At 40.7% G+C, this 9792-nt stretch overlaps 1 protein-coding gene across 4 annotated transcripts; it reads left to right on the top strand.

Moving 5' to 3' along the window:
- Positions 1-934: 934 nt before the first annotated feature.
- On the top strand, positions 935-9517 carry ccdc66 (coiled-coil domain containing 66). 4 transcript variants are annotated; one of them, XM_044024431.1, is made up of 21 exons: positions 935-1123; positions 1526-1584; positions 1871-1893; positions 2023-2277; positions 2592-2865; positions 2987-3140; positions 3578-3672; positions 3882-3943; positions 4049-4141; positions 4336-4470; positions 4568-4788; positions 5118-5202; positions 5285-5443; positions 5534-5597; positions 5790-5858; positions 6022-6253; positions 6544-6745; positions 6842-6894; positions 7480-7616; positions 8097-8230; positions 8532-9517. In XM_044024431.1, exons 1-21 carry the CDS (start codon positions 1113-1115, stop codon positions 8604-8606), a joined length of 2592 nt encoding a protein of 863 aa, XP_043880366.1. In that variant the 5' UTR covers positions 935-1112; the 3' UTR covers positions 8607-9517. The 4 variants fall into 4 exon arrangements, with proteins under 4 accessions (XP_043880366.1, XP_043880368.1, XP_043880367.1 ...); XM_044024433.1 differs by having other exon boundaries at positions 2020-2277; positions 2592-2838; XM_044024432.1 differs by having other exon boundaries at positions 2020-2277; positions 5285-5431.
- The last annotated feature ends 275 nt before the right edge of the window (positions 9518-9792 follow it).

The raw sequence follows: 9792 nt of genomic DNA, 5'->3' as shown, positions 1-9792 counted from the left end.
GTTACACAATGGACTGTAAAGCTGCTGTGCATAACTTTTTGGTGATTTTTGTTGTTGATGATGTCATTCTGTGGAACAATATTTGTATGCTGCATCCTTCATCTAAAAATGGGCTCTGTCAAACAATACTACCAGACCTGATGGAGGGAGCATTTGTAAACAGCAGCAGTGCACAGGCCCCATAAATGCTTGGGCCAGCACTGACTGAGGAACACAGTTGAGTGAGCTTATAAGGTTTTTCAGAAAAATAAGGCTGTAACAATTACTCACTTAATCGATTATTAATCGATCAATTAATTGGTGTGAACGTTTTTAAGAAATTAAAACAAGTTTTCAGATTTTGCAGCTTCTTAAATGTGAATATTTTCTGGTTTCTTTGCTCCATATAACAAAGAAATCTTTAAAACTGAATAATTTTGTTTAATTATAAAAACAAGACGTTTGAGAACATCATCCTTTGGGGGACAACATTACTCGATTAATCGAGAAAATGGATTATACATTAGCGATTATGAAAATAATCGTTAGTTGCAGTCCTTTAAATGTGTGAACTCATTGTTGAGTTTGGTGACCCACGTACAGATCAGAGGCAGATGAGTTATATTTTACAGTTTGAAAAAAAATACAGAAAAAGTTAAATATTACTAAAATTATAAATAGCAGAAAAAAAAGCTGAATGTAAGCATACATGTGGTAGACAAGCTGAGTGTGTTTTGAGAAGTAGTAAAAAAGACCAGAAAACTTACACCACTTACATACACACTAACACAGTCTCAGCTTTCCCAAAAAGTCGTTCAATCGTCTTCATTCAATTCTTTTTAAATAAACTCCCAACCAATTGAAATGCTCCATCGTTTGACGTCGCCTTTCACGTAAGTACTTTTTGATTGGCTGCTAGTTTTGCTGTCGCGGAAAAATAAGCCAATCAGCGAGGACGTTGTTGATTGTTGTCAGCAACCAACGTACACAATCCAACATCCAGGAACTGTCGCGTGCCAGACCAGTCTATTCACAGCAGAACATCATCTTTATCCACGAACGCGGTGTCGCGGTCTTTATAAGACCTGCCGCTGCCGCCGCCGCCGCTCAAATCAATCATCTCTGTTGTCGTCATGAATCTCGGGTGAGTGGGATTTTACACAAACAACAGCAGGCTAAAGCTAACGCTCTGAACCAAGCAGTAAAATACAAGTGGATTATAAAAACACATGGATTTCAAGCAAGCAGAGACCACAGTACACCATTAGTAATGACAAAAGGGCTCACCAGTTATAGATTAATAGATGAAATTCAATGATAATTACATCTTAATCAAGTATAGATGGACAAGAGTGAGTAAAACCCAAAAGAAAAGAAATTAATATGTTGTACAAATAAAGATTAACACACATCTTCAGGAACATTAAAGCTTTGTACACTTGTGATCCAATGACCTGTCAGAATGAGAACCCCCCCCCCACACAAACCGAATACACAGGATACGTGTTTGCTTTTGTCATTGTGTTTGTGTCTTCTTTTGGAACAGAGACGGCCTGTTGTTTGAATTTGAAAATGGAAAACCCAAGTTGATTGTCCTCAGTCATGGTGAGACATGTGCCTCTAACCTGTTTTTAACCAGTTACCATTATGATTAGATCAGTTAAACTGTCAGTTCCACCCAATGATCTCCAAATTTAATATATAAATTTATGATAGACCCTTTTTTTTTTTTAATAAAATCAATTAAAGCAACAATTTCTCACTTCAGTTTTTTTTAAATTGTAACTTTATTTCCTAATTTTATTCACTTATATTCAGAGGTATTATTGAACATGAGCCTGTATCTGGTGATTTCATAGATTCTTTTAATAATTATTTCCCACTTCTTCAGGTGTTGAAAAGAATCCAGCAAAGGTAGGAATTATCCTTCATTTGGTTTTAACAAAAAATCTCAGTGTTGCATTGCTGTTTATTTAAAATAACTGAAATAACTATAACACAAACATGTGTCTGCACACTTCTGGACACTAATTTACCCAGCAGCTGCTCTTCAGGCCCAGAGCAGCTAATAACATCCTGAGCTCCAGGCAGCTCTCTTCTTGTCTGGAGGAGGTGCAGGGAGTGGAGCGTCCAACCCAGCAGCAGCTTGGGAGATGCAAAGAGGCCAGGAGCAAGACAGTAGGGACAGCGGCCTCCTCTTTGTCCAACACCAGCACCACTAATGAGAGGAGCACTCCTTTGACATCATCCAAGACACATGGACATCACAATGGGGCTGGCATCAAAGCAGTGACCAAGGTAAGTCGTATGCTGCGTCACATTTCTTTGCTTCACACATGAAATACACTAAAAATTCATCAGCCAATTAGAAATAATCACGTTCATCTTAAGACACAAGACAGAAAAATCTTTTTCATGGCTTGACAATTCTAACATTGTTTTCTTGGGTCTTCAAAAACATCCTTAAACTTCTGTGTAAAATTATAGATTTTAAACTCTGTTACTTGTCTATAACTCACTTTAAATTGTGTTTATTGCAATGTGCTTGTGTTTTAATGCCCGCTTGAATATCAGATTGTTCTACTCTGTGTGTGTGTGTGCATGTGCTGAAGGTGAACTCACACAGACACAAACAAGGCTCCACGGTTGGATCCTTGAGGGCCAGCGGGAAAACAGCAAAGCCTCAGAACGGTGGGGCGCGAGCTGGTGGAAAGGGACATAAGGATAAACTGGCTGGTGGGGATGCAGGACAGAAGGACAGTGTGGTGGTTCTGACAAATGAGCAACTACAGCAGATCCTCAACACCGTCCAGACGTCAAGCACTGGCCAACCACCACCAGAGGAGCACAACATGCAGGGTAGTGGCAGTGGTGATCGCAAACAGTGTATGACTGTAAAAACATTGGTGGGAAAAGACAATATTGATTGAGTTGCTCCTTTGTACCTGTTCATGTGTCAGTAAACTGTTCAAATAAATGTCCTTTTCTCTGTTACAAATTTAAACAGGCTCACAATCTGGCACCTCACTGAATGAAGGGGGAGGAGGAGGAGGAGGGGAGATGAAGGAGGAAGACAGAGGAGGAGGGAAAGTACTGAACAGGTTAGAAGGTGATGGAGGAGTAATTAATACAACTGGAACATCTCAGGACAAAGACAACAGGTAAGGAGTTCACCTCAGCTCATACAGTCTGTTGTGTGTTAGAACACATTTCTCTGTGAAACGCATGTGCACCTGCATATTTAAGCATTTATTCAGTCAGCCAATCACGTGGTGACTTTACAATGCATTCATTATCTAGTTACAAGTCAGCAGCTTCATTTTATGTTCACATCAAACAACCAAGTGGCAGATAATGTGATCTCAGTCACTTTGACAGTGGCATGACTGGGCTGTGTAGTGGTAATTTGTCAAAACGGAAACTCAAACTTAAGAGAAAATGTAAACATCATTCAAATCAAATGACCACAGAGGCGCAAGGGAAATTAATCTTATGGAAAGGACACATCAGCAAACATTCACATACAATGGATCTCTTGTCATCATAAAAAAATGTATTGTATTTTTTAATATTTCTTTTTTAATCTGCTGTTTTCCAGGTTGTCTGGGTGTTTCTTCAGCTGGCTGGAGGGGCGACAATCAGACAGCAGATTAGCCACTGATACCAAGAAAGCTCAGTGGAGGAGAGAACTTGGTACACATACACAAGCATTTAGAAACTGATTTAGAAAATCACAGATTATTCACACCAACTAGGCATCATTGAGTGATTTAGTACCATTTTAGCCATTTTATAAACATTTATGGACTAGCCAGTGAAGAAAGGGGGATATCTAGCAGCTAATGAGATTAATAGTTTGGTGCAGGGGGTACAAGTTATTAATGTGCACATGTTTTTGACAGATGAGCAGGTCGCACTGAAACAGCAGCAGCAGCAGCAGCGTTTCATTCCTGACAGACCTCAGGTACGACACATGATACCTGTTGGACTTTGTTGTTAAATGCTGCTCTGTTTACGACCAAGAATATACTGCATATGTCTGACAGCAGTGCGTGCTTGGATGTTTCAGACTGGGGAAGACAGAGAAAGTGTGTTATCGCATCACAGCTCCACCAAACACAGAGAACAGCCTGCAGCCATCAGATCCAGCCTCAAACTCGGGGTAACTATGACCTTTTAGTAATAATCTTAGTTTTCATTGAACAGTATGAACTTCAGCTGTTCAATTGTAAATGACACAAATAACAAAACAAGACGATAGGAGTGATCTTCTTACAATACCTTCATGTCTCCACACTGTCGCTTGCTTCATAAACCTGTGGTGTTAAAGCTGAATCTACTGTGTTTTCATTGTAGGACATCACACCAGTGGAGGAAGTGATGAGTGTTGACAGGAGAGAGGAGCAAAGGAGATGTTGGCTTGAGGAGCTGGACAGACAGAGAGAGGAAACGGCTGAACGCAGGAGACGAGAGAAACTGCTCCAGAGCCAGGTACAGTAGAGACCAGTCAGAAATGATTTATGTGTTGAACTTGTGATAATGTAGTTGTTCTGATCCTGGCTGTGTGTGTGTGTGTGTGTGTCTGCAGACAGAAGACCATGACCTCTGGACTACACACTTTGACTCGCTGCAGAGGCGGCCTCCTGTCCACACCACAGCTCCTCCATCAGCTCCACCTCCAGCTCCATCCATTGGATCTGAGCGAGGGGAGTGGGAGCCTTCATCCAGCCTGTCCTTAGTCTGGGACGCCACAAGCAGCTGTGGAGCAGAGAGTGTGGATCTGACCAACAGGTTCCCGAGTAGAGCCAGGTGAGACAGACCTGATGCACCTGATGTATCCAATCGGTATTCTGAAATTCATGAAAAATGTTTTTTTTAATTGTTACTAGTTCCTTTAATATCCTGACTAATTTGTTCCTAGAGGCAGAAAATGTCACCTTCCCCAAAACTGCTATAAAAATATTAAATATTAGTTATTATTTATACATTTTTCCGGAAAGTAATATCCTGAATGAATATATTCATTCAGTGCAGACAAAATTGCTTGAGGGTTAAAGATTCAAATTTTCAGTTGTATTTTTTCTATTGTGTGTGCAAGAAGATGCTCAGAATTCATTGTTGCACATGTTTTTTTCCAGCTACCTGAGGACCATGACTGCCCTTTTGGACCCCGCCCAGATAGAGGAAAGAGAGAGGAAGAGGCTCAAACAGCTCGAGCAGCAGGTAAGAGGAAGAGGAGAAGGGTAAGAAACATTTTGATCCATCAGTTGCCTTTTCTGAAGGTTTAACTCTCTCTATCTTCCAGCGAGCAATTGAAGCCCAGGTGGAGGAGCGCCGGCAGCAGAGGGAGAGAGAGCAGATGAGGAGGAGAGAGGAGGAGGACAGGGATGCAAGGAGGGTGGCTGCGGAGAGGGAGATGCTACAGAGACAGTACAAGTTGGAGAGTCAGAAGGTCAGAGATACTGTGAGCTTCTTTAAACAGCTATTTAACAAGGACATTTTTTTTTTACTGATTTTTAGGTGCAGTGTTTGATTTTCTTTGTGTCACGTCTAGGAGCCACCGAGTCAGCAGGCTGAGGAGCCAAAGAAAGTTCACAATCAGATGCTGGAACCCAACAGTGAGTGAAGCCCACTGCAATAATACGATAATACAAAGAGAGGCAAATATCTGCACTGTAGAAAAATGGCTGCAAAAGCCTTGTGCATTTACATCTTGTGGTGCATCTTGATGGTTTGGTACAAAAAATAAAATACATGTTAAAATCCATGAATACAAACTCTAAATGTGTGTGTGTGTGTGTGTTTATCAGTTCCCAGTCATTTGGAGCAGAGTGTTAGCAGTTCACTGCCCCCATACAGAGACACTGCTGTACAGACAGGTAACTGTTACTGTTATTACTAATATCATTTTAACATAACTATGGATGGTGTAAGATTTAGTAGGTCTGTGTCTACGTGTTGTTTAGGATGAATCTCTCAGTGGATTGTTCACAGTCTGTGTGATGTACTGAGCTACCTTTTCTTTTATCTTCTCCTGCGTAGATGCTCCTTCTGTCCCAGTCACAGACGCACAGAGGGTTCAGACTCCTGACGTCTCTGCACAGTACCAGGCACCTGTTACTCCTCCAAACAGCAGGAACCCTGCAGTGAGGACAGGCAAGGAGAACATCTGTTTGCCAGAAGAAGGAGGAGGAGGAGGGGACCCATATGAAGCATTTGCACGGACAGAGAGGAACAAGAGGGACAAGAGGAGGCCAGAGTGGAACACACAGAAGTAAAAACACACGTCTTAATGGAGCTGAAATTAAAAACTGTCGTGATCCTTGTCATTACAGTAAAAGTACCTTTTAGGTTTTGGACTTGTGGTTAGATCAGACCTGATTGAGGGAGCGTTTGTGTATACACACCTGCAGTGCAGGGGCGAGCGGGGATAAGAAGTTTTTTTTCTGTTAAATAACTTGGTTTATGGAGGAGAGACATTTGTTTCTGTTTACAAGTTTACAACACACCACAGTTTTAAGTGCCAAATTTGGAAATCCAAATTGTCTTCCACAACCTCCACAGGCCCAGCCGTCGCTTCGTTCCCGCCTCGGAGCGTTACCCAGCTGCTCTGCAGAGGAACAGACAGGAGAGTCGACTGAAGAGGCAGGCCGAGCTCCTTGCCCTGCAGGAGAGGACGTGTCTGTCCAGGACAGAACCTCCTCCTCAGCACCAGGATCCTCGTCTCTGCTCCAACTTCACGAAGGCTGGAGCTGGACTTAACAAGGTCGAAGGGTTGTTTTTTTTTTACATTGAATTCTTTGATCTTAACTGTATCACATTCTCCTTCATGAGCTTCCTTTGAACCAACTTTTCTTTTTAGGAGGAGACTGTTTCCAGAGGACAGAACATCTCTACTGTCATCAATAATGAAAGGTGTGCTGCTCTGAAAAACAAAAATCCAAACATTAAACCCAGTTACAGTTGAGATTGAGAACCTATAGACTTTTTAAATGTCCTTGTCATAAATATAACACTTCTTAATAGTTTTATTTTCAGTTTTATTATCCTTATTCCAGGAAAGAGCAATGTTAATTTGAGTCAGTCAAAACTAAAGGCAAAGCAAGTCAGTCCTCAGTTTGTATTTATAGAGAACAGCAAACATGGAAGCACATGGCTGGAGGAAATTCTGAAGTAAATATTGTTTCATAAACTTGAAATCTATACACCCATTATCTTATCCTTTTGAGGGTCATTTCGTGGTTAAAACTGTCGCCTCCCATTCAGACGGTGGCTGGTTCATTCCCAGTTCCACCAAGGGCTTCAATGTTTGCCCTGTGATCGGCTGGTGACCTGTCCAGGTTGTATCCGGTCTCAATGTCCATCTTAGCCACGACCCACAAAGGATTAACCAGACAGCAGCTGTTTAATCTGGATAGTAAACGTTTTTTTTGACTGAACTGACTTGTCTCTTGATGTTGTCTCCTCTCGGGGGCACTCTCCTCCTGCCCTTGCTGTCAGACACAGGATGCAGAGTCGGCAGGCCCCCAACCCTCTTCCTCCACTGGTCCAGGAGTTTGTTCCTTACATCCGAACTGATGAAATCATCCTGGACCCACTGGAGTCTGCTGATAATCCCCCACCACACACATACACAGGTTACACAAAAACCCTTTTAAACAATAATAATTACAATACCAGAATTTAATTATATACATTAATATTAGCATTTTAGTATTCACATTTTTTTTTTTAATTAAGTAAACGATCACACAACCACAGTAACTATTTAAATGTTACAGGACAAAAAAATGAATTCAAAGCCTCACTTCGGACCGTGTGAACTATCAAGAGATTAAGATTTATTAATGTGTTTTTTTTTTCTCTCTTTAAAATGTCAGATTAGAAAAGCAAAACAGGAAACAATAATCTTAAACCATTTCAATAGAATTTGGTCATTTCTTTTATTAGAAAATACCAAATATGAATTTTTTTTTATTAAATAATAATATTTATTTTTGCTGTACTTGGATAAAACAGGCACATTTAAAACACCATCTTTTTAAAGTAGCCGGAGAAAAAGGGTTTGATTACCGACTGCTGCTGTGAGTAAATGTAACGTACCCTCTCCTCATCAGATGCTGCTCCTCTGAGCTCAGCGTCTCCTCCTGCCTCCTCACACCGGGGCTCTCTCCTCCAGCCTGAGCAGCTTTGTAAGACACACACACAGCGGCAGCAGGAGATCCTCAGAGGCCTGGCTCAGCTACGACAGGTAACTACTTCTCCATGTGACACTTAAGTTCACAATCTTAGCCTGATCCTCATCCTAAACCTCATTCTTACCAGGACTTGACTCTCAAACAGGCTTTAGGGAATTATACTCTCATCACCTCTTTCTTCTGAAGGTGCAAGATTGGCAGAATAATTAGTGTTAAAGTGGGCAGAGCCCACACACTTACTCCATGGCACGGACACATTAGGACACGGTGTCAATCTGTTGTGGATAGGGGCAAATGTTAATTGTCTGCAAGGTAAACTATTATATGGATGCTTGTTTGTTTGTGTGTTTACAGGGTTTATTACAAAAGCAGAGAGAGTTGGAGACGGACCTGAACCCTCTATTGAAGCGCCATGACAACAAGCTCTAATCCACCGACCACAACACTGTGAATTCCCTGGACCAAAGTCAGTTTCTCTTGTATTGTGGTCATTAGAGGATTTTCCTAAACTAGTGATGAAGGGTGTCTAAAGTAACAATTTATAGGTGGACCAAGTGCAGGTCTGAGATCAAGTCTTTGTGTGAGCTGACAGTGAGTGGAGACCTTCAGTGTCATTTAACACTGATTGAAATTAGACGTTCTATGTATGTCATGGAGGAGTTTATGGAGAATATTAGGAGAACATACAGAACCAGGACGAACCAAGACTCGCACTGAGAACCATCTCCACCCACAGGCGAGGAGGGTGGGAGGTAAAAGTAATTGTGGTAAAATGTTCACCCTTTAGGTTAGGTTTTGTCTATTCTATTCTATTTTTTAGCTTCCTGCAGGACATGAAGCTTAATGAATCAGATTATGTTTTTGTGTTGTTTTTTCCAAGTTTTCGTTTTTTTTCTAATTTATTGCAAATAACATGAATGTATGAGATCATTTACATTTTCTACAACTGTATTTGGTTTTGGTATCCAGTAATTATACTCAAGACACCACTTGACACCAAGTGAAGGCACCACTAAAGGTTCTAACCACTTTGTGAATCACATTTTTGACTATTTATAACTTCTTTGTTGCAGTCTGACTCAACATTTTCAAAAATCAAAATAAGTGTATATATCTTGTATAAAGACAACTGATTTTGAGTCTGATTTGACTGATTTTCTTTTATTTATAAAACATTTCTGACCCGTGTTATCTCATGGTGCCATGTTAATCCTTGTGAGGCTGAATAAAGGAAAAACTGAAATATTTTATCTGTAACCTGTAAAGTGATGTTCAGGTCTCTGTAGAATTGAGAATGAACTAGATTTAATTAAAATCGACTTGAATGAGAATATCTCTCACCTCAGCCTTCCCTTCTGTGTGTTGGAGAACCTATAGAGTCTGCAGTTAGCATAAAAACTCAAAAGATGACTCGAAAGTTTGTCCTTTGTAGGCTATTGTAGAAGCACGGCGTTCCAAAATGGCAGCATCTATAGGACTAACCCGGCTACTGATGAAAATATAAAATGCTCATTCTGTGGTTATGAAAAACAACAATTCATACAATCAGGTGATTTATCAACCAAATTAAAATAAAATTCACCTAACATTTACACACTGGATGTTTACCTTTTCT

Source organism: Solea senegalensis, linkage group LG4, assembly GCF_019176455.1.
Source record: "Solea senegalensis isolate Sse05_10M linkage group LG4, IFAPA_SoseM_1, whole genome shotgun sequence".
Taxonomy (NCBI): Eukaryota; Metazoa; Chordata; class Actinopteri; order Pleuronectiformes; family Soleidae; genus Solea; species Solea senegalensis.
The sequence above is the reverse complement of the archived record's forward strand: the minus strand, read 5'-3'. Positions and strand labels throughout refer to the sequence as shown.

Bases quoted from the DNA above. Each gene is read 5' to 3' on its own strand.
- ccdc66 (XM_044024430.1), top strand. The intron at 1,585-1,870 runs GTGAGACATGTG...CCACTTCTTCAG, and splicing joins GTTGATTGTCCTCAGTCATG to GTGTTGAAAAGAATCCAGCA. The intron at 1,894-2,019 runs GTAGGAATTATC...TAATTTACCCAG, and splicing joins TTGAAAAGAATCCAGCAAAG to CAGCTGCTCTTCAGGCCCAG.